The sequence below is a fragment of the Heloderma suspectum genome, chromosome 3, assembly GCF_057233095.1.
Source record: "Heloderma suspectum isolate Gila_16-S chromosome 3, 16-S_ref, whole genome shotgun sequence".
NCBI lineage: Eukaryota > Metazoa > Chordata > Lepidosauria > Squamata > Helodermatidae > Heloderma > Heloderma suspectum.
In genome coordinates this window covers 190,497,501-190,523,030 of record NC_139460.1, presented here as the reverse complement: position 1 = coordinate 190,523,030, position 25,530 = coordinate 190,497,501, and the positions used below count along the sequence as shown (strand labels likewise).

Below are 25,530 nucleotides of genomic sequence, written 5' to 3'. Positions count from 1 at the left end.
ACGCACTGCTCAGAGGGCAAAAGATAAATGTTTGATGAATTGGCTATCGCTGGAGGAGTGATGGGCTTCATATGCGCATAATGGACTAGCTGCCTTTCAATTGAGATTGCCTGCCAAGATAAGAAACTATAATGAATGGACCAAGCAGAGCCTCTACCATAGGAAAAGTATAATCTGACTAGTTTTAATAAATTTAATAAAAAAGATGAAGTGGAGAGAGGCCAGCAGAAAACTAGCCTTTGTGACCAGCTACCAGAGGTGCAAACAAATAATAGATGGACTCACACATGATGGGAAAGGAGAAAAAAAAAAATCATGAAGAAGTTGCATTTGAATCACTCTCATTGTTCATAGATGACTTCATAACTTGAAGTCAACTGTATTATGGTAAAATGTACTGTAGTTAAGGCTCATGTTACCCCTTGGCCTACGGAGAGCAATCCACATTCTCGCGTGATATGGAAATGCTTCAAGGAAAGGATGTTCCAATTTGCTGTCCTTAGGTTTCAAGCTGAAATGCTTCAGAGTTTCATAGAAATTCTCCTAAATTGCGTGGCGTCCAGTGCAGTGGAGTGGAGAGGATCTTAGCTCCTTCAAAGTAGCAAGATATTTTACTATTACCAACCAGCACCAATTTCCCTCTTTTAAAATAGCATTTTGTTCTCCTGTCTCTGGGTAGAATCTGCCAAAGATCATCTGGGTGAGACTAACTCTGGCGCCCTATGTGTGATACTCAAAACATCATTGGCCTGGTACTGACAATACCTCAGCCATGTGAGAGCCACTGAAGCACCTCCCTGTCCTGTGCTGCCAGGGGGAATGTGAGAAGCCATGTGGCAGAAGCCCATGCTACGACTCCTCCCACATTTGTTGCTGTTGTTCAGTCGTTCAGTCGTGTCCGACTCTTCGTGACCCCATGGACCATAGCACGCCAGGCCTTCCTGTCCTGCGCTCTCTCCCGGAGCATGCTCAAATTCATATTCATTGCATCAGTGATGCTATCTAGCCATCTCATCCTCTGCCGTCCCCTTCTCCTTTTGCCTTCAGTCTTTCCCAGCATCAGGGTCTTTTCCAGGGAGTTTTCTCTTCGCATTAGGTGGCCAAAATATTGGAGCTTCAGCTTCAGTATCTGTCCTTCCAATGAGCACTCAGGGTTGATTTCCTTTACAATGGACTGATTTGACCTCCTTGCAGTCCAGGGGACTCGTAAGAGTCTTCTCCAGCACCACAGTTCGAAAGCATCAATTCTTCGGTGCTCAGCCTTCCTTATAGTCCAGCTCTCACAGCCATACATTACTACTGGGAAAACCATAGCTTTGATTAGACGGACCTTTGTCGGCAAGGCGATGTCTCTGCTTCTTACTATGCTGTCTACGTTTGCCATAGCTTTCCTCCCAAGGAGCAAGCGTCTTTTAATTTCATGGCTACAGTCACCGTCTGCGGTGATCTTGGAGCCCAAGAAAGTAAAATCTGTCACTGCTTCCATTTCTTCCCCTTCTATATGCCAGGAAGTGATGGGGCCAGATGCCGTGATCTTAGTTTTTTTAATGTTGAGTTTCAAACCAGCTTTTGCACTCTCCTCTTTCACCCTCAACAAGAGGCTCTTGAGATCCTCTTCGCTTTCTGCCATTAGGGTGGTATCGTCTGCATATCGGAGGTTGTTGATAATTCTCCCAGCAATCTTAATTCCGACCTCTGATTCATCCAACCCGGCATTTCTCATGATGTACTCTGCATATAAGTTAAATAAGCAGGGTGACAATATGCAGCCTTGTTGTACTCCTTTCCCAATTTTGAACCAATCGGTTGTTCCATGTCTGGTTCTTACTGTTGCTTCTTGACCCTCGTACAGGTTTCTCAGGAGACAGGTAAGGTGGTCTGGTACTCCCATCACTTGCAGAATTTGCCACAGTTTGTTGTGATCCACACAATCAAAGGCTTTAGCGTAGTCAATGAAGCAGAAATAGACTTTTTCTGGAATTCTCTTGCTTTCTCCATGATCCAGCGAATGTTGGCGATTTGATCTCTAGTTCCTCTGCCTCTTCGAAACCCAGCTTGTACTTCCGGTAGTTCTCGGTTCACATACTGCTGAAGCCTAGCTTGTAGGATTTTGAGCATCACCTTGCTGGCATGTGAAATGAGCACAACTGTACGGTAGTTTGAACACTCTTTGGCGTTGCCCTTCTTTGGAATTGGAATGTAAACTGACCTTTTCCAGTCTTGTGGCCACTGTTGAGTGTTCCAGATTTGTTGGCATATTGAATGCAGCACTTTAACAGCATCATCTTTTAGGATTTTAAATAGCTCAGCTGGAATACTGTCATCTCCGCTAGCTTTGTTGTTACTAATGCTTCCTAAGGCCCACTTGACTTCACTCTCTAGGATGTCCGGCTCAAGTTCAGTGACCGCACTGTCATGGCTATCAGGGACATTCAGATCTTTCCTGTATAGTTCTTCTGTGTATTCTTGCCACCTCTTCTTAATCTCATCTGCTTCTGTTAGGTCCTTGCCTTCTTTGTCCTTTATCATGCCCGTCTTTGCACAAAACGTTCCCTTGAGATCTCCAATTTTCTTGAAGAGATCTCTAGTCTTTCCCATTCTGTTGTTTTCCTCGATTTCTTTGCATTGTTCATTTAAGAAGGCCTTCTTGTCTCTCCTTGCTATTCTCTGGAACTCTGCATTCAGTTGGGTATATCTTCCCCTTTCTCCCTTGCTTTTCGCTGCCCTTCTTTCGTGAGCTACTTGTAAAGCCTCATCAGACAGCCACTTGGCTTTCTTGCATTTCTTTTTCTTTGGGATGGATTTCGTTGCTGCCTCCTGAACAATGTTACGGACCTCCGTCCATAGTTCCTCAGGCACTCTGTCTATCAGGTCTAATCCCTGAAATCTATTCCTCACCTCCACTGTATATTCATAAGGGATATGATTTCGCTCATACCTGAACGGTTTAGTGGTTTTCCCTACGTTCTTCAATTTAAGCCGAAATTTTGCAAGAAGCAGCTCATGATCTGAGCCACAGTCAGCTCCAGGTCTTGTTTTTACTGACTGTATGGAGCTTCTCCATCTTTGGCTGCAAAGGACATAATCAATCTGATTTCGATATTGACCATCTGGTGATGTCCATGTGTAGAGTCGCCTCTTGTGCTGTTGGAAAAGAGTGTTTGCTATGATCAGCATGTTCTCTTGGCAAAACTCTATTAGCTTTTGTCCTGCTTCATTTTGTACACCAAGGCCATGCCTGCCTGTTATCCCGGTGATTTCTTGACTTCCTACTTTAGCATTCCAATCCCCTGTGATGAAGAGGACATTCCTCCCACATGCACCAGCATTAATCCACTAAGCTTAGGGATGATGCTGGCATGGGGCGGGACTCTATTGTGAATCCCTTTCACATGGGTGATGGGTCATGGCTTCTTGAATAACCTGGATAATACAAAAAAAAGGGTAGTGCTGCTGCTGCTCTCACGATGCCAGGATAATTTTTAAAATATATATTTATACTCTGCTCTTCCAACCATCAGAATACACAAGACAACTTAACAATGTAAAACTATACAATTGAAAATATAACCAATGGCATCATAAAAAAACAACAACCCAGCAATTAAAACAACACCAAAGCTAGGCCGGACATAGGAACAACTGATCACCTCCAAATGCCCCCTGAAATACCAGTTTTAATCTGCAACCTAAACTCCCTGAATGAGGGAGACAAAAAAGTCTCCCTAAAAAGGGGGTTCCACCATTTAGTCCCTACCACTGAAAAGGCTCTGTCTCATGCACCCACCTCACCGTGGCACCTCAGGTGGGAGGGGCAATACAGAGCAAGGCCTCAGAAGATTATCTAAGTTAGTGGAGAGATTCAAATGGGAGAAGGTGGACCCCGAACCTTGAGAAATCCCAGTTCCAGACCATTTAGGGTTTTAAAGGCCAAAACAAGCACTTTCAGTTGGGTCTGAAAACAAGTGGAGGCCAATATAGTTTATGTGACATAGCATAGTACAATTCATGCTTTTGCTGCTGCTCTTTAGACCAGCTGTTGTTTCATACACTTTTCAAAGGTAGCCCATGTAGAGCACATTACAGTATTGTAATCTGGATATTGCCAAGGCATGTGGAATGGCAGCCAGATCTTTCTTGCCCAGGACAGAGCGCAAAGGCACCCAAGAACAGCAGAATTCCCAAACTATGTAGTCTAACAGCAAACAAAGCAGTGTCAATCCACAAACCAGTTCAGATACCAAACTGATAAAGATTATAAATAATCTAGTGCTGCACCAAAATATTTGGCCCAAAACAAAATACCTCCACCCTATTGCCACAGTGGATTAAAGGGGGAAATTCCTACTTGCTTCTGAGGCGTCCTTCCAATAGGGATGAGTCAAGTTCCAATAGGGAACTTGACTCATCAAGGTTCTCTGAATTCCACCTCAGTGCTCCTTCTGACTTATGCCCATATCTGATTGTGAGTTTTTCCTTTTTGTTTAAGAAATTGTGCACGCATCAGTTGTGCACACCTTTGAAATGTACACATTTTTCTCCCATTGATTAAGGTGTGTTTGTGTGCATTTTTCAACAGTATGATATTTTTCATCTGCATTTTTCAAACACATTCTTTTTTGTTCCATGAATCACATTGCAAGCTTGGAAATGTATGGGCCTCAACCTTGCATTGCATTCAGGTCTATGTTTGGTTCCAGAAGGCATGAACAGAAGGCATAAAGTCTGGTCAAAAACAAACTGAAATGAATTTGTCATACATCCCTACTTGCTAATCCTGCACTGCCACCAAAGGAAGGTGGGCAGTGCAGCCTTCAAGTGGGGAGGTGGGTTCCTGGGCCTTGTATAGCCTGCTGGAGCTCATCTCCCATTGACCCAGGCCACACAAGGGAGGTGCAGCTAGCCATTGGCCCTCTTCTGCTTCCACATTCCTCCAGTCATTGCCCATAACACTGCCTCACCACCGCCACCCACTATGCAGGGGGCAGGGAAGGGGCAGAATTTTAATTTCTTCTTCTACAATAATTATTATTAGACTGATATAGTCTCCCTTTCAGTACTTAAAATTGACATTTTTCTTGACAAGGCTTATGCAGATTTGAGTGATATTGTAATACAGATTATTAGACATTTGCAACTAAAGATTTGGCTGGTTCAGTGCTACACTGCCTCTTACCTTTGAATCCTTAAACCACAGTCAATTAACTTTTTCTGGTTCTTCCCTTCCTCCTTGCCAACATCCCCTTTTATGTTTTAGCCCCATATGAGGTTTTCCCTAGCTCCACTTTGTGTTTGGCCCCTCTTTCCATAACTTCCTGCCTTTCTACTCATGCCTCCTTCAAATCCCACCTTATTTATATATAACATTTATATGTGATCCTTAATTCTTATTGCCAACTGTAATAGACTTTTAACTATGTAAATTTGCATTTGTCCACATTCATCCTACCTACCTCTGCTCTCTTCCCACTACCTTTGTTCCACAATCTACTTCTGATTGTAAACTCCTTGGGAGCAGTTGACCTGACTAGTTTTGCCTATGAAGATACCATGTACACTTGCAGAGCGGGACATACAAAAAATAAAAGATAATCCTTCTCTTATATCTGTAGTTCTCAGTTTACTGGTGATTTTGTTCATTACCATCTTGAATCTAGGTTCCCAGACTGTTCGACTGCCATCCTGTACCGCAGAGGTGAGGAACCTGTGGCCCTGCAGATGATCAACAACTCCCATCAGCCGCAATCAAAATGACCAATGATGATGATAGATGAGGCTGAAGTCGAGCAACATCTGGAGGGCCACAGATTCCTCACCCTGCTATACCCATTTACCTAGGAGTAAGCTACACTGAATTCAATGGGACTTCCTTCTGAGTAGACATGGATAGGCTCACACTGTTAATTCTCCTACCCCTCACAGCTTCCCAGCTCTCAGACTCCTTTCACTATCCTTCAAATAAACATATGACATCTAGGGGAAAGGTTCTAGACCAATCTTCCTTGATCTGTTCCAGTTTTCTACTTGCAGGGAGTTTTCATCATAGGGAAACATTCAAAAATGTGATTCCTCCACCTGCAGTCTGAGGTGGTACAGTCCATTCTACTACCTCCTGTATTGTTTTTGCAACACTGCTGTGAGCACCGGAGAGGCAAGATGGGAATACTTTAAAATAAACAAACCTACTGTGCTGTCCTCTATGGGTCCAGGTACGGGTTCTGTGGAACACTTCACCCTGAAAAAGTTCACAAGTCTTTCATCTAGGGATGGGTCAGAATTTCATTTTGTTCATTTTTTAATAAGAATTTACCAAAAAAAAAACCACTTGCTAATGTCTTCATAAACAAGATGGAAAGAACTTGAGTTTTAATGTGGGAGAAAGCAAAACTGACAATTTTGTCCATCCAGGTCCAGGGCTTTGAGTGTTTTGCTCTTAAAAGTCTGGGGTTGAATCCTTGTGTATTAGTATTATTCATCCATTTGTGGTGCTGAATTAAGGTTGCCACTTCTTTTCCCCCACTCATCTTTAACAACTACATGGCAGGCAGATACAATATGGTCTTCTCCATACTGGAAATAGCTATACCTACTGAATTTGGCCGGTACGGATGGGTGAGAATTTCAGTTCAGTTCATTTCTGAAAAGAATGTACCAAAATTCAAAAGATTCTTTATAAACAGAAGGGAAGGAATTTGAGATTTGTTTTAAAAAATGTATGTGGGAGAAAGTGAAACTGACAGATTTGTCCATCCCTACTTTCATCACAACTCTTTTATGCTTCCCTCAAAATTTCTTGGGATATTTCTTCATCTATCATCAAGCAAGATGATAGATGACCACCGCCTGTGTCATTCAGAAGCTTACACTACACACAAACATCTTTTAACAAATAGAACTGATGCAGTTAACATGTGTGATCCTTTCCCATTCTAGTGCTCATCATAAATGTTGTACATAACCACCAAAGGCAATTAACTCATTACTAGGAAACCCAGGAAAGGCTCCCTCTATTGAAGGGAATTAAGAGAAACTTTGATCACAAAGCTCTGATCCTCCTCATGCATGTGTGTGTTTGAGAGTGAGAAAGCAAGGAAAGGAGAGAGAGACAGAAAGACAGAGAGCTAAGGCTCAGGAGTGCTGGGTGAATTATAGACTGCCTCTCAAGATTCACAGCTCTTCAAGGTAGGAGGTTAATATTCTCACATGTCATTGGGTCTGCTGGCTCTACTGATGGCTCATTGAATCAGGCAGCAAATTATTTCCTCATGCAGCAGAGGACATCACACTTCAAAGGAAAGGAGCCAGGGTCAAGACGGCTCTCCAGTTCGATTAATGACTTGGGATCAGCAGAGGTTGCCTGTAGGTAAAAAAGTGACTGAAGCTTTTGACAAAGCTGACTTTTTGAACGGGACCCCCCTTGCTGCCACCCCTCCCCCTTGCTCAGCACCAAATTTTATTTCCAACCATTGCCTCTGACTGACCTGCCATAGGCCTGCTGGGATAGTTTTGACCTCCTCATTCGTTGTTACCAGACAGAGGAGCTGTCTAGCTGTTGTGGATATGCACCTCTCTGAAGGCCACACTGTCTCACAAGGGTTTCAACCGAATTCTCCACCAATATAGAACGATCAAAAGAATTTGTCCGTAAGTCATGATTTCAAAACTTTTCTTAATGAATATTTTCTTAGCAAATTAATGGAAAGAAGCCAGGGATCAAAATCGTAACAAAGTATATGTATTTAAAAAAACAAAAAACAAAAAACAGAATGGAACACCTTACAGTTTCATATAGGAAGAAGGTATTTTAAAAAAAAAAAAAACATTAACTGCAAAAAATAAAACACACATGCAAAAACTATTACAAGGATACAGAAAATGTATAAAATGGTTGTGTGTGGGTGGGGGATTAGAAAATATATTTCTCTTTGTGGACTTGCTAACTAGCATTATTCCTGGCAAATAATGTATAAAATCAAATATCTTTGTGCATTTAAAAATGTTTATTGCACAGTATCATCAAATAAGAGATAATTAAATCTTGACAGCCCTGTATTCATCTGTCTCAAAATAGCTGAGCAATACACTCGGTTTGAAATGCCCCTGTAATATTTTAATGCACATTTAACTTGATCTAATAAAGCACTTAAATGAGCTTTATCATAGCAATGTAATTTTTAACACATATGATCTAGTCAAACATCACACTTCCTAAAGTAAGAATGGATATTTATACCAATAAAAAAGCTGTTGGATTCCTTTGCAGTTTCTCTTTACTAAACGAAAGACTCAGTGAAATACTTCTTCACAAATACCAATTGACCAATAGTTGTACTATCTATCTATCTATCTATCTATCTATCTATTTTCATTAAATTTATTAATCGCCCATCTGGCTGGCCACCCAGCCACTCTGGGCGATGTACAAAGCATACAACAAAACAGTCTAAAACAATAAAATTCTACAATAAAAACATTTTCTAAAATACCCTAGCCCACCCCAAATGCCTGCCTGAACAACCACATTTTTAATGCACGGCGGAAGCTCATTAAAGAGAGGGCATGGTGGAGTTCCCTAGGGAGGGAGTTCCACAGAGTGGGGGCCACCACAGAAAAGGCCCTCTCCCTCGTCCCCACTGGTCTAGCTGTCCTGGCTGATGGGACAGAGAGAAGGCCACCCGAGGCTGATCTTGTTGAGCGGCCTGTCTGGTATTGCTGGAGGCGCTCCTTAAGATAGGCTGGGCTGGAACCATATAGGGTTTTAAAGGTCAAAACCAACACCTTGAATTTGGCCCAGAAAACAACTGGTAACCAGTGCAACTCCTTCAGCACTGGAGTGATGTGATCTCGCCAGCGGCTGCCTTTAATCAGGCGAGCCGCCGCGTTCTGTACCAGCTGCAGCTTCTGAACCGTCTTCAAGGGTAACCCCACGTAGAGCGCATTACAGTAGTCTAAACAAGAGGAGACCAGTGCATGTACTACCGATGGGAGCAGATGGTTGGAAAGGAAGGGGTGCAGCCGCCATATCAGATGGAGTTGATACAGTGCTGTCCGGCTCACAGCTGACACCTGAGCCTCCATGGAGAGCTGGGAGTCCAAAATGACCCCCAGGCTGCGGACCTGGTCTTTCAAGGGTAGCCGTACCCCATTCAACACCAGGTCAACATCCCCCAGCCTCCTCTTGTCTCCCACCAAAAGTACCTCAGTCTTGTCAGGGTTCAGCTTCAGCTTACTCCTCCCCATCCAGCCACTCACCGTCTCCAGACATTTGGACAGGGATTCTACAGCCAACCTTGGTGAAGATTTGAACGAGAGGTAGAGCTGTGTGTCATCCGCATATTGATGACACCGCACCCCAAACCTCCTGATGATAGCCCCCAGCTGCTTCACATAGATGTTAAATAGCATTGGGGAGAGGATGGAACCCTGTGGCACCCAACAAATGAGCGGCCATGGGTCCGAAACCTCCTCTCCCAGTGCTACCCTTTGGTACCTGCCGGAGAGGAAGGACCGGAACCACCGCAATACAGTGTCTCCAATGCCCAACCCCTCCAGGCGGTCCAGAAGGATACCATGGTCAACGGTATCAAAAGCCGCTGAGAGGTCGAGGAGAACAAGGAAGGAGCATTCACCCCTATCCAGAGCCCTCCTCATATCATCTACCAAGGCGACCAAGGCCGTTTCTGTCCCATGCCCAAGCCTGAAGCCCGACTGAAATGGGTCTAGATAATCGGCTTCTTCCAAGTGTGCCTTCAACTGCATTGCCACCACCTGCTCAATCACCTTGCCCAACAATGGCATATTCAAGACTGGGCGAAAGTTGTTCAGAACTTGGGGATCCAAGGAGGGCTTCTTTAAGAGTGGTCTTATCACTGCCTCCTTGAGGGCTGATGGCATCACTCCCTCCTCAAGGGAGGCGTTCACCACCGCCCTGATCCCCTCACCCACTCTCTCTGCAGCCCATAATGAGCCAAGATGGGCAAGGATCAAGTAAGCAGGTGGTCGGCCTTACAGATGAAAGCACCTTGTCCACTTCATCAGAAGGCAGAAGCTAGAACCTATCCCACAAAACCGGTTTGCCACAGGCTTCCTCTTGCTCACTACCTGTATCCACAGTGCACGGAATAACACTCCTAATCCGATCAATTTTATCTCCAAAGTGCCTTGCAAAGGCCTCACAGGAGGCCTTAGAATGCTCCAGTGGTTCCGGAGCCACTGGACCGACCATGCTCTGGACTGCTTGGAACAGCCTCCTAGGACAGCACTCTGCAGACGCGATAGAGGCAGCATAATATTCCTTTTTTGCTGCCTTCACCACGACATGATAGGCTGAAGATATAGCTCTAGCCCGTGTCCGATCGTCTTTGGAGCGAGACTTCCGCCACCGGCGCTCTAGCCATCTCACCTCCTGTTTCAGAGCTCGTAACTGCGGACTGAACCATGGCGCAGTCCAAGCCCTGTTCAGGGGGAGAGGGCGTTTCGGAGCCACCCAATCTAATGCCCCAGTTTTTGCGGCATTCCAGCCACCCACCAGAGTCTCGACCGAGTGGCCATTGGCGTGCTCCAGAGAATCCCCAAGCACGTTCAGGAATCCATTCGGATCCATAAGACGCCTGGGGCGGACCATTTTAATGTGTCCTCCACCCCTGCAGAGGGGTTGTGGAACCGAGAAGTCTAACGACACCAGATAGTGATCTGCCCATGACGGGGGGGGGGGATATACCCCCGACTTCCAGATCACTCCCTGCTTCTCCAGAAACAAATGTAAGGTCTAGTGCATGACCGACTACATGGGTGGGCCCAGTAAGAACATGGTGCAGTTCCCAGGAAGCCATGGTCTCCATGAAGTCCCAAGGTGCTCCTGTGAGGATAGCCTCTGAATGTATGTTGAAGTCCCCCCACACCAATAAGTTAGGGGACTGTACACGCACATCAGAGACCACCTCAAGCACCTCAGCCAGGCAGTCAGTCATGCAGTGGGGTGGACGGTACACGAGCAGAATCCCCAGACTGCCCTTCGGGCCCAACCTCCAGTACATGCATTCAGCAACCTTGGTCTCCCAGAGAGCGGGTCTGGTGAAGACCAAGGACTCCCAGTAGATAACAGCCACTCCCCCTCCACGATCCCCAGCCCTCAGCAGCTGTGCATATGAAAATCCAGCTGGACACATGGCCGCCAGAGTTGGAGCAGCGGCCTCAGCCAGCCAGGTCTCCGTAATACATGCCAGGTCTGCACCCTCATCCCGGATCATGTCATGGATGAGGGATGTTTTCTGGGTAACAGACCTGGCATTGCAGAGCAGCAAAAGAAGGCCAGAAGATGGAGTCACACTCCCCCAGCCATCCTTTGGCTCTGGACAGGCCCGGAGCAGGGGACAGATATTACACATCTCTCCCTTGTTCCCATTACCTGGCATGGCCTGCCCCTAGCGCTCCGCCAGTGCCTGCCGCCCAGCCTCAGTATGTTCTGGCTCCCAACACTCCCCCCACTGCCTCCATCAGGTGGACACATGCCCCCTCGCTCCCGCCTATCAGGTAGGCTACCCACCCCTAAAAACACAACAGAATCCCCCCCCCCAAAATTTAAAAATTAAAAAAATTAAAAATCCCCTTTAAAAATACTGCCAGGCAGGAGGCCACTGTACTGATAGTGGTGGTGGTGGCAGCTTCTCCTGCAAGCCCTGGCTACTACAGCATTAATGGCTACGGACTGATCAGGCCTGTAGCTAAATGGTAGCTTGCCTATCCGGTAGTTATAAGATGGCTTCCAGAATTTTCTCCAACTCCTATTGATTTATTTGCAAGTATTTATAATCCACATACATCCAAAGATTTCCAAGCTGTATACACAATTAATAGAAACATAAAAATAAAGACCAATACATGGAACATATTGCATCTACATAAGATGGTAAGCTACACTTCATAGGGAAGACTTGCATAAGCAGGTGGGTCTTCAACATGCACCTAAAAATAAAAAGCGTAGGGATGTACGAAAGGCACTTACCTTTCGCGGATTATGTTTATGGTTGGGGGGGAGGCGTTCCGTCCCTCCCCCTGGAATCCTCGCCGGGGGGGAGGTGCTCCGTTCCTCCCCCCCCGGAATCCTGGCCGGCCAGCTGTGCTCCGCAGGGATTCTGCGGAGCCGCTGGCCGGCTCCGCCAGCAGCCGGACATCCGGCCACTGGCTAGCAGGGACGCAAAGGGCGGCGGCCATAGCCGCCGCCCTTTGCGTCCCTGCAGTTAGCCGTGATAGGCTACATAAATGTTTACATAGACTAAGACGTGCCAAAATAAGGAACGCAAATGGTGGCGGCCATGGCCGCCACCATTTGCATACACGCATTTTTTGTTTGTTTGTTTTTTAAGTCAGCCGTGATAGGCTACGTAAACCTTTACGTAGCCTATCAGGTTTTGTTTTTTTTTAATTGGAAATTGCAGTGGCGGCAGCCGGTCAGAAGACCGGCCGCCACCGCCGCCGAACCGCTGCTGGAGCCGCCGCCGCCAGGAAGATCCGCCCAAGGTAAGTCTCGTCCCGGGGGGGGCGGGGGGGCAGGCCGTTCCGCCACCAATTTCAGGGGGCCGAATGCGCTGGCATTCGGCCTCCCCGAGATCCGTGGCGGAATTTTCGTACATCCCTAAAAAAGCATTAGCTCATGACTAATGTCAGTGGGAAGTTTATTCCACATCGTGGGCACCACTACACTAAATGCCCCACTCCAGAGAGGACACAAACACAATTTGCTATTGGAAACCTGCACATTTCTGAGCTTGCACTCAGATTGATGAACCAAAAAACATGTTCAAAAGGGATATATGTTTGAAAAGGTGCATTAAAAATGTGCACATCTGAAAAAAATGCACACAGACACATTTTAGCCAATGAGAGAAAAATATTTTTTTTAATGTGTACATTTAGGAAAATGCAGATGGAAAAACATATGAATTTCTGTGTATGTGTGTTTGGAGGGGGATTTGCCATCATGTTCCTGAGTCAGAATGAGCTTTGGGGTGGAAATCGAAGAACCTCAACAAGCTCGAGTTTTGCTGATTCATACATCCTGAGATGAGCCATTTCCAGTTTTTTTGTAAGGAGTGGGGCACTGAATATAAAGGCAGTCTATGGAGCTGGCTGTGGAGGACAAGGAGGAGGTGTTCTAGATAAAAGCACTGCCATTTGTAGCTCCAGGAAGAGCAGCATCTATGCCCTCCCAATGAAGCCATTTTCCCTTTGGTACATTTTGAGGCAGGAAGAGGCTTGAAAATATCACAACTCAATAAAGCTACACTCCTTGTTGTATAATGATTCATAACGGAATCAAAATGCTACCATTTAATTTTTTTGAGGTGAATGTGAGAGAAAAAGTAAAGATCTCTGTACAAATCCTATTATACAGTTTTCCATTCTAAACTGATGTTTCCCAATTTCATTTCAAAATTGCAGAGAGAATTTAATGACCACTTACAATGGACTGTGAGTGGTCTGTGAATTGGCCCCTCGGAAGATCTTAACTCCAAAGGCCTATATGTATCACAGGATCAGATCTATAAACAGCATTTGTTCTGTTCTTTCAATAAGATAGGATCTCATTGCATAACTCATTATTATACTTGGCCAATGTTTTGTTTTTCCATTTAATGCATGTCTCTTGCCATTTCTTTAAAAAATAGTTTCCTTTTCCTTTCATCTCCCTCCCCCCCTCCCCCATCTTACAACACCTTGCTGCGACATTCACAGAATATTGCTATCTCCATTCTTTTTATAGATGTCTTTACTCTAAATTGATGACCTTTTGCTGGGAAAGGTGGTAAATGACTGAATAGCTCTCTAGGTTAGAAATATACAATGGTAATAGAATGGAAGAAAATTGAAGAGGAGGAGGAAGATGATAATAAAGATGATACTGGCATAATTTATAGAGCTTAACTTTTGTTAACATACATTTGCTTTCTCCAACCTGGTCCCCTCCAGATGTTCTGGACTACAACTCCCTGCATTCCTGACCATTAGCCACGCAGCTCGGGCTGATGGGACTTGAAGTCCAAAATATCTGGAGAACACCAGGTTGGGGAAGGCTGACATACATCATGCAAAAGGCGGCAAGCATTACCATTCCATGGTAATCTTCCTAAAGACTCATCTTAAGAGACACTTTCCATATTTGGTGCTCATTCACTGGAGTATAGGGTCACAAAGGTGGAGTACATGGAAGTAGGTCCTTTCCTTAAAGGTCTGATGGTGCAGATGCAGATACAAGGAGCCATAATCAATCCAACCCTGCATCTGAAAGGCCAGAAATATCACAAGTCTTCTTGCCAAACCCAAACCAAAGAGCTACAGGGAATTGACAATGCATATTTATTATCTTTACTGAATTTATATCTCTCCTTTTTTTCCTCTTGCAAGGAACCCAAGGCAGCTTACATTATCCTCCTCCTCTCCTCACAACAACAACCCTGTCAGGTAGGTTGGACTGAGAGTCTGTGACTGGCCCAAAGCCACCCAGTGAGCTTCCATGGCTGAGTGGGGACTAGAACTCGGATCTCCCGGCTCCCATTCCAACACTCTCACTACTACACCATACTGGCATAGATCAGCCTAGGGTTCTTGAGTGGTACTGGCCTAGAAGAGCACCAATTATAATGTCTGGGGATAAAGAGAGCAACCACCTCAACAATCTGAAGTGACTGTGCATGAAACAAAAAATCCAGAATATATTGAGAAAGCCAAAACCACATTCAAGACACCCACAGCAGGTGGAGGCACTGAACCAAAGACATCAGGTGAAGAAGGTTCTGCGTCAGAGTTAGGAGAACAGAAGTGATCATTCTTATGGACTTTTTTGTGTAAGCTACTTCCTAACATGAAAACTGCTGACTTGCAGGAATCTGGGAGTGGCTTGGTTTACTTGTTCCTAGCTCTTAGATAGATGGCCTGTGGGGCACTGTTTGGAGTCATGCTCAAATATTACACCGTGTTTATGAAACTGATCTTAAATGCAATTCTGGAAATCTTGAAATATTGGGCAGTGCCTTAAAAAAAGGGAGGGGAAGCATATTTTCAAATAAGGAAATCCAGAAATGTAATATTGCTGATTATTAAATTAACAGTGACATTAGGGTTCCTGCTTAAACTAGAATCTCAGATCATGGTTTGAAGTGTGCTTTGGATCCTGTGTGACACTACAAGCATAACAATTTGATGTGTTTAGGTCCAGTGGATGGACCCACCCTCCAGAGGCAGGGGAGGGTGTTGGGCAGGTAGTGTGCAATCCATTATTTGAATGGCAGCATTACACCTACACCAGCCTTATATCTTGGTGACTTACTGGTAGGAATCTAGACACATCTTTAACTAATTATCTAATGGCCCATGTTCCTTTCAAATACCATTTCAAAGGTTAGTTTGTAGAGTAGTAAACTCTAGCCAAAATTTATCAACACCGTATGGACTGAAAATTTAAAAAGGCAAATTAGCTAATGTATGTCTGTTAAAATAATATCTTGTCCTTACCAAAAGGCAAAGGAACAGGATATTAATTTGGGGGGGGGGTAAAAATTAAAGCAAAAATTAAATCATCTTATTATGCAATTGGAACTAGGCCTCAGGCTTTAGCAGTAAAGAAGGGATTAAGGCGTTCAACCACCTGGGTTGTCATTCTCTTGGGCCCCATTACCACCCCTTACTCGTTTTTATAGCCAACAGATTAAAATGCAAGCGCCACAATCTTTGATCTTTCACTTGCTGACACAAATCCTTTCAAGCCTCCAACGTTTTTCTGCTGAGGTAATTAGTACTAATTAAAAGGTTTCCAACAGCCTGTGCTCTGGGTTTTTTCCCCCCCTCCAAAGAAACTGCTTTTACAAGTGCCTTCCATCTTTGAAATGTATGCATCGCTCACTTTCTTCTTTATCTGACTCAGAGAGATCAAGTAGATTAGTGACTCCATTATTTGCCAAGACAAAGCCAGACAACAAACAGGTTTTCACTATCTCCCTGACCTGTTGAGGTGCAGGGTTTATATTCAGAAACAAGTGCCTCCGCATGTATTAAAAGACAGTCCAATTATGCATTAACAGACACAAGGCAGGGTTCTTCCATTTAAGCATGGACATCATTTAATGATCCACTGTTCTCTTAGGAGAGAGGGAGTGACTAATCAACCTGACAAGTTGTAGAATAAATAATGGAACTGGTTTGTTTTCATTCTTCTCTATGGGTGTCTGTTAGGCAAAGTGCAAACATTTTTTTAAATGCTGTTAATGCTTTTTTTTTTTTTTTAACCAAGTTGAAAACATATCCTTTAGGGTAATTTAGATATGCTGAAGTCACCTTTGGAAAAGTTTCTAATATGAGCAACACAACTATAGCAAAAGTAGATTGATTACGATTAAAATATTACTGAGAACAAAACGCATTGTTCTAAAGTAGATTATAGGCTGCATCAAAAATAAAAATAACTCTTTCCACTGAGAAAAAGCTTATGTTTTGATCTTAAGGTGTTTCAAATGAACACTCAGCCAACCTGAACACTATATGGATCATGTTTCTTTATGAAAACCTGGAAGCTTTGCACCTACAGTGATAAAAATAAATTACACACCATGCAGCAAAAGTGCTATTCAGAAAAGAGGACTTAAAAGTTCTCACTTTCTACTGAATTTGACAGCAACTCTCCCTCATGCTGTAGTTTCTCTGGCACAACAGATCAGGAAATGCACACACAGCTACAAGAGGCTATCTAACATATCATTACAAACACAGGGGTCTATTCTCGTCTCGCAACACAAGCACAAAGCACCTGCCAGCACTAATGGGTGTTCTGAGCATCAAGGAAGGGCACACAGGGAGAGAATGCAATATTCTAAACAGAAGGGACAGAAATACTTCTAAGGCCAAACCACAAATAAAACTCTAAGACTCAAGATTTCCAAAGTCAGATTTCAGCTTCTACACTAATACTGAAGCCAGACTTTGGCCTGCAGGCAGACCATGCCTTGAGCCACCTGGGATCCTCATGAACCATAACTGCCAGGCAATTGCAAAAGTTCCGCTCAAAAGCAACTGTTTGCATCCAAACTATATCACCATCGGAAACATACATCACCACTGAGGGTACAGCATGTGACTTCATGTAAGATTCAAACCTAGCCAGATTTTGGTGATTCAGGTTAAAGAACTGGGCATCCCAATCAGCTCACAAAGATCCCAAAACATAACTGGTTGTGTTTATTATATTATTTATTTATTACATTTCTATAGTGCCTAGTAGCTGAAACTCTCTGTTGCACAAACCTCTGGCACAAAAAAGACAAGGCCGAAACACTCCGGCATTTGATGCTTACCTCCTTACATAATATAGGCCTTCTGTGGCACAAACATCGAGGCAAGGCAATGGACGTCATCGTGACTATGGGGAAAGCTCGGGAACCAATAAAAATAGAATACTTACGAGTAGTTGTAGCATGACTGTCATGTTTCCTTGGCCCCCTCCTTCCTCGTGCACACACACAAGAAGAGAGGCTTCAGTCTCATGCCTATAATTCACTATCAACAGGTTCATTACAGATGCAAATCCTTGAAGACTCTCAGGCTACAAAGGAATGATAACAGGGGATCCAAATGGGAGCTACGACGTTGCCAGCAGTTTGAAACAAGACTTGCTGGCTAAAATAAAGGAGGGATGCCCCTCCCTTCCAGTGATGCTCCCCTACGTTGACCTTCACGCATCACCAACTGGGTCGACCATCTGAGCTCCGCCTCTAACTTTTCCCTCTTAGCTCTGCACCACAGTCTAGCATCCCTCAGGTCACACCCCACACTCTCCTCCTCGTCCTCCTCCTGGGTTCTCACAGAGGAGGGAATGGGGGGGGGGGCTTCAGGCCCAGCCAGCTGGGTGTTAGCATCCTGAGAAGCACACCTATCTATATCTGAACTCGCCTGTGAAGATGCCTCCCCCAGTTTTGGCTGTTTCCCTTCTGAATCTGAACTGCAGTGCTATCTCCATATACTCAGAATCAATCCTGACATCATTCTACTTCCACAATGCCTCCCCCCCCTTTCCCCATGGCATCCCAGGCTTGTGGGAGTAGCATTGGTGGAAACGTCAAACCAGCAAGGGGGTATGCAAATGTTCTGCCAGTTCCCAGGAGCGTTCTTTTGGCCCATAACCCTCCCAGTCAACCAAATATTGCAGCCAACCTCGGAAAAGGTGAGAGTCCAGGATGTCAGGGACTTCAAACTCCTCCCCCCCAAAAAGGGGGGCGGGGGGTGCAGTTGGAGTGATGAACTCTACCCAAAAAAATGGAGTGATGAACTTCCCCCCCCAAAAGGGAGGCGTGGGGATGCAGTTGGAGTGAGTTACTTTCCTTCAGAGGAAAGTAACGAGTGATGAAAAACAGGATGCACCTCCAGGGAGGGTGGGACAGCCAGTCTAAAAGTGACAGGATTGATTTGGGCCATAATCTGGAAGGGCCCTGTCCAACAGGCTGCCAGCTTCTTACTCGGGGGGGGGGCAAGATGGGAGCTTTCGGGTTGACAACCATACCCAATCCCCGATATGCAGAGCTGGACCGGGTTGGCGATGCCGGTCCGCAGTTGCCTTATATGCTGCTTTTGCTTGCTCGATGTTGTCCTGGAAAAGGTGATGCACAGAGTGCAATTCCTCTAAAAAGTCATGGGCAGCAGGCACTGAAGCAGGGCCTAACGAGGAGGGAAAGGTCTTGGCATGGTACCCAAAATTGCAAAGAAGGGGGTTTGGCGAGTGGAGGCATGACACGCATTGTTACAAGCAAATTCAGCCAGAGGCAACAGGGACACCCAATTGTCCTGTTGGTAATTTACATAGCAGCGTAAGTACTGCTCCAGCATGGCATTGGTGCATTTGGTCTGCCCATCCGTCTGGGGGTAGTGAGCAGAGGAAAGCCAGAGTTCTACACTGAGCAGCGTAAGCAACTCCCACCAGAAGCGGGCCGTGAATTGGGCCCCCTGACCCGAAACCAGCCCCTTGGGCCAGCCATGCAACCAGAAAACATGTGTCAAAAAGAGCTCTGCCGTTTCTTTGCCCATGGGCAGTCCAGAGCACGGTATAAAATGGGCCATTTTAGATAATACGTCCACCACCATCAGAATGGTGGTCTTACCTTGTGAACAGGGCAAGTCAGTGATAAAGTCGAGGGAGAGCAGTTTCCAAGGCCCAGACGGTGTAGGCAGGGGACGGAGTAATCCAGTGGGTTTGCCTTTGGGGTCCTTCGGCCATTGGCAGGGGTCACAGGACAGGAGATAACATAGGTTATGACATCCCAACACACTCAGGGCCACCAAAAGTCCTGCGTAACCCCATATAATGTTTTGGAAAAGCCAAAATGCCCAGCAGTGGAGGAGTCATGGCACTGACGGAGGACTTTCTCCCAGAGGCTTTTGGAAGGCACATAGACTCTGCGTGAGTGGTAAAGCAGCCTGCCTTGCAGCGAAAAGGGGGTTGACTTGGGAGTGCCAGCTGTCTGCCCCAGTTCCACCACTTTGTCGCGCACAAAGGGATCCTGAGCTTGTTCTGTGCGAAGGACCTCTACCCAGGAGTGGGGTTCAACAGCAGCCGCCAGACTTTCAGGGGGAAGGATTAGAGCAGGGGAGGGGCTTTCCTCACCCCCTGTCTGTGAATCTGGTTTACGGGAGAGTGCATCTGCCTGTTGGTTACCCGTGGCTCTAACGTGGTGGATTTTAAGGTGAAACCGTGAGAAAAATAAGGACCATCTAATTTGGCGCTGGTTCATGGCCCTGGCCATCTGGAGGTGTTCCAGATTTTGATGGTCAGTTCTAACTTCGACTGGGTGCTGTGCCCCCTCTAGAATATGCTGCCATGTTTCTAACGCCAATTTTATAGCTAAAAGTTCTTTTTACCAGATGGTGTAGTTCCTCTCTGACAGGCTTAATTTCCTGGAATGGTAAGCACAAGGCCGTAACTCTTCCCCCGCTGTTCCCGACTGTAAAAGTACAGCCCCTACAGCAAAGTCAGAACCATCTGTTTGCATTACAAAGGGATTAGGATGTAAGAGGATCGGTTCAGAACTAAACACCCACTTCAGCTCTTCAAAAGACTGTTGGGTGGAGTCGGACCAGTGAAAGGATGATTTCTTGCCTTTGAGGAGGTCTGTCAGAGAAGCTGTAAGTTTTGCATAGCTGGGCAAGAACTTTCTGTAAGAATTGGCAAAGCCCAGGAATCGTTATAAGTCTTTCTTGGTTGATGGAGCCTGCCAGGACAGGACTGCTTGGCCTTTTGCAGGATCCATTTTGATGCCTTCTGCTGAAATAATATAACCCAGGTGGTTCAAAGATGTCAAATCAAAAGCACATTTCTCCAATTAACAAAGAGACGGTGCTCCTGGAGGTGCTGTAAGATGGCTTTCACATGCTGTTCATTCGTGTAGGGGCCCGGAGAAAAAATCAGTAAATCATCCAAGTAACTGATAGGGAATTTGTCCAAATAATCCTGGAAGATGTCATTCATAAAACACAAAAACGTAGATGGGGCATTGGCTAACCCAAAGCACATGACCAAATATTCATAAGAGCTGTACCTGCAACGGAAACTTGTCTTCCACTCATCCCCCTCCCGGATGTGTATCAGATTATAGGTGCCACACAGGTCCAATTTAGTGAAAATCTTGGCTTGTCCCAGGCGCTGTAGCATCTCAGGGATTTTGAGATGCTACAGGGAAGGGGGTATTTGTCACATATGGTAATGGCATTGAGCTTCCCCTAATCATGTACAGGACAGAGCTCCCCTGATTTTTTCTTTAAAAATAGAGTTGGTGCACCTACAGGGGAAGTGGAGGGACGAATAAAATCCCGCTTCAAGTTAGTGTCCAAAAACTCCCGTAGAGCTGGAAGTTCTGGCTCTGACATAGAGTACAGCTGCCCAGCTGGGATGGTAGCTCTTGGGATCAAATCAATGGTGCAATCGTAGGGCCGGGGGGGGGGGGGGCACCTGGTCAGTTTCCTCCTTGTCGAAAACATCCCGGAAGGCCGCATATTTGCTGGGTAGGGACATATTTGCAGAGTAGAAAAGCTGCTTGGAGATGACAGTGAAGGCGAGGAAGGGATTAACGCCTGAGCTGTTGCTGCTCCGGCTCCTGGGAAACAATGTTGTTGACAGTACGGGGATGTAAACTGCACTCAAAGCTTCCATGAGATCTGAGGATTGTGCTTAGACAGCCATGATATGCCTAGCACAATTGGGTACTGGGGCACCATGGTCAGGTGAAATTGAATTTGTTCGACGTGCCCCTGGGAACTTAAGGTGACTGGAGTTGTAATCCAAGTGACTGCTCCAGGCAAGAGAGGATGCCCGTCGATGGTCTCTACGTTCAATGGGGTGGGCAGGAGCAGAGCAGAGATGTTGCGTTGTTGAGCAAACGTTTCATCCATAAAACTGGTAGTAGCCCCAGAATCCACCAATGCCATGACATGTTCCCCCCCACTGGGGAGATTGGAGATGCACAGTAAGCAACAGATGGGACTGGGGAGAGATATGTGCGAGGCTTACCCCAGTGTCGGATGTTCCCCCCTTGTTGGAAACTCCGAACAGGCTTGAGGGGTGGTCTAGTCAGGCTTGGGGGGCAGGAAGTGGTGAGAGAGCTGGGACCTTTGGTTGGGATCGGCAGAATCTGGCAAAGTGTCCCTTCTTTCCACATGTGAAGCACCAACCTTCAGCGCGTCACCGTTCCTGCTCTTCCAGAGACAGCCTGGATCGGGTTGCTCCCAGCTGCACTGGGGTATACTCTGCTCCTGCGGCCGGGCTGGGAGGGGGCAATGGCCACGGGGGGATGGGAGGAGGAAAATCTCAGCTAACAGAACTTTTCCTGGCTTGTCGGTGCCCTTCCAGTCGACTGTCGATCTGCAGGCATGACTGGATGAGCATAGCCAGTGTGGGTGGACGTGGGCCCTATGCTAACTCATCCAAGATCTCGTCATTCAAGCCACCCAAAAATTTGGCCACCAGGGCAGCATCATTCCACTGTAAATCCTGCATCAACAAGCGAAAGCTGGTTGCATAACCTGATACGGAATCTTTTCCTTGCTTGAGGTGGTGGATTTCCCGGGTTGCCGTTTCCGCACGAAGGGGGTCACCAACCCCCCCCATCGCATTCATGAAGCCCTGGTAGTCCATCAGCAGGGGGTCATTAGCAAGGAGAAGCGCTGAGGCCCATTTAGCCGCCACTCCTGAAAGCAGGTTAATGATAAATCCCACATGTATCTGGTCCATCTGGAAATCTTCCGGTTGGAGGCACATATACAGCTCCAGTTGGGCCCAGAAAATTTGAAACAGGCCCTTGTCTCCAGCTAACGTCTCCGGCAGCGCTACTGGGCATTTCCAATGGGGAGGGATCGGCGGTGGAGTGGGTGGAGCAGCCGCTTGTAACGCTTGAACAGCACCCATCAGATGGTTCACCTGATTGTGAAGAGCCTGGTTCTCTTGCATCAATGTGGTTACAGCCTGTTTCATGTCGCTGCCCAAGAGTGCACTCAGCAGAGTCGACCGATGAAAACAAGGATTGGAGGGGAATGGAAAAGTTGGGTTGAAGAAGGTGAAACTGCTGGCAAGTTGTCACATTCCTTCCTCATGCACACACACAAGAAGAGAGGCTTCAGTCTCATACCTATAATTCACTATCAACAGGTTCATTACAGATGCAAATCCTCGAAGACTCTCAAGCTACAAAGGAATGCCAATAGGGGATCCAAATGGGAGCTACGATGTTGCCAGCAGTTTGAAACAAGACTTGCTGGCTAGAATAACATAGGGAGGGATGCCCCTCCATTCCAGTGATGCTCCCCTACGACGACCCTCACGCATTGCCAACCGGGTCCACCATCTGAGGTCCGCCTCTAACTTTTCCCTTAGCTGGTGTTAGCATCCTGAGAAGCACACCTATCTATATCTGAACTCGCCCGGGAAGATGCCTCTCCCGGTTCTGGCTGTTCCTTTTCTGAATCTGAACTGCTATCTCCATAGGCTCAGAATCAATCCAGACAATGACTTCCTATCACCACTTAATAATAGGCATGGCACCATTTGCACTGCATATTAGGAACGCAGAGAGGCTGTATTATGTCACATCTTCTCAAGGCCCTAGTTAGAAACTAGTTCTGTTAGTGAGCCAACACACAAACACTTCTTATTTTCACAGCCATGACCATGAGTAGTTCTTCAAAATACCACAAACAGTATCCATGTAGTATAAAGAATAGTAAAAATAAATAAAAAGAGAGAGAGAGAGAGAGAGAGAACAGTAAAGGAAATAATTTCTGTCTCAGATCTCCAAGAAATGAATGAAGAAATATGTATACACACACACACGAAATGAAGATAGAATGAAACTTGAATTATGAAGGAGGGAACCCAGAGCAGTGGCTGTCCACTTTACATTTGGCCATTGAAAAATATCCTGCCAAAAGGTGGTTTTGACAGCGAAAAGATGAAAAGCAGAGGGAGGGAGGAGCACTCTGTCACTTGGTGACATCACACTACAAGCTGAAATCAAGTCTGAATATTTACAAAACCCATTCAGAGTTAGAGGTTTTTAAGTAAAACAACCATCCATACACTGCTGCACTGAGCATTCTGGAACATAGCCTACAGACAGCAGACTTTGGGGGTACAATAAACTCTGCTTAACCACCCCTGTTTTGTTTAACATCTAGCATGATGAAGACTTCTGGGGAACTCGAAAGCTTGGTCATAATTTTATGACATTTTGATGGGTCACAATAAGTGTATTATGGACTGTACGGGATGAAAGAAACTGTGCTACAGTTTACTGAATTTGCCAAAATGACATTTAAGAGATTTGCTTGAACATGCATGGATTCAAACAAGGCTCAAATGTAGACTGAAATGGAGAGATTCAAATGGAGAGAAAGTCAGTTCTTCCTAGCTCAAAAGGAAATTATGTTAGAACACAAGTGATACAATAAAAGAAATGATTGGCCTAGTCTGGGAGCACCCAATCTTTAGGGTGATGAAAGGTGTGGAGGTGATCAGTTCCTAGATGGGAGATACTGGAAGCCTCGCATAACCAACTCTGAGCTTTCTAAACGAGAAGTGGGATATAATCAATAAAACAAACACTAGGCTGTTTCATACTCATACATGACCAGAGGTGTCATATCAGATCTTAGTGGAAATGGGCAAAGCTATTTCAGCAAGCAATGCTCAAAATATTCTGAATCAGCTTTCCCCAACCTGGTGCCCTCCAGATGTGTTCAACTGCAACTCCCTTCACTCCCAGCCAACTTGGCCAAAGGCACAGCTGGCCATGATGGGAGTTACAGTTCCACACATCTGGAAGGCACCAGGTTAGGGAAAAGGCTCCTCTAAATATTCAAGATTATATAGCAAAAAATGAGAGCATTTTGAGATATTCAGACTTTAGAATAGAAGTGCTATCAGTACACATGAAACAATCACTACTTTATTTATGCAAAGGAATGCGTGCCCTTGGCATGCATGCGTCCTATCATATGTAGGGCCTGGGGCATGGCCTGAAGGTGCATGATGCAGTCTTTGACAGGCTGCAGTGGGCAGAATCTTGCACCTTTGGAGTACCTATTAAGGTATTTATTATGTATATGGACAGTCATTTTCAATAACTGCAACTTTGCTATTTTTAAAAGGTCCAATACATGTGGATCATTGCAACTGATAATCCTGTTGATATCTTTGCCATAAATAAGGATCATCTGTAACATTATTGGACCAGCCTTCCATGGGAATTTATTCAGAAAATTAAGAAATTATCTCTGCCAATGCAGTTTTGAGTAACTTTACACCCTTACTGGATTGTAGATTTTGGTATTTCTAGTAATATATTGTATGCATATTTCCCATTTGTATTTTCAATGTTTTATCTCTGTCTTTTGTAACTTGCAATTGCATTCTAGATTACTATTGTAGTTTGTTTTTCCAATTACACTGTGTCAATACAATGGCAATGTTTTTGCTGTTACAGTTATTAGTATTGACTATGCTCCATTAGCATGAAATTATTCATTCTGTTGAAGCTAAGCAGACCCAGGTTTAGTCAGTACCTGGATAGAAGATTGCCAATGCATGCTTGCCTTTCGTTCCCAGGGAGAAAGTGGGATATAAGTATAATAAAAAAAGAAATAGTGTAAGAATGGCCCACAAGTGTCTATTTTGTTCCTGAGCCATTTGGGAGGAAGTAATACACTCATTTAAATTACTATAGGATGACATAATCACCACTTTTTTCTCAGAAGTTGTATTTGTAAGAGCAAGGCTATGCCAAAAGCAGTTCACACAGCAAAACAGTACCCTTTCAGACAGCAGATGACAGACAGCATGTCTGAATAAATTCATATATCATTTTTGCGGGGGGGCGGGGGTGGGGACAGGCACACAGAAAACTAGCACATCAGGCAAAGGGTTTCAACCTAGTCTTCTCTGACATGTTAGTTTTCTGTCTGCAAGATTCCCCCCTCCCCAATGTTGTCTGCATAGACCAGATTCTA

At 45.3% G+C, this 25,530-nt stretch overlaps 1 protein-coding gene across 6 annotated transcripts in view; it reads right to left on the bottom strand.

Annotated features, from left to right (window-relative positions):
• Window positions 1-25,530, bottom strand: part of LRMDA (leucine rich melanocyte differentiation associated) — a 1,351,091-nt gene that overhangs the window by 668,647 nt on the left and 656,914 nt on the right. Inside the window, exon 1 of one of the 6 annotated variants that reach the window (XM_084845219.1) lies at window positions 7,204-7,347. The exons of the other annotated variants lie outside the window; for them this stretch is intronic. Within the exon in view, the coding sequence (XP_084701345.1) occupies window positions 7,204-7,205 (2 nt within the window). The 5' untranslated portion in view covers window positions 7,206-7,347. Of the gene's footprint in view, window positions 1-7,203; window positions 7,348-25,530 lie in introns of those variants that run through there. 6 annotated transcript variants of the gene reach the window in all.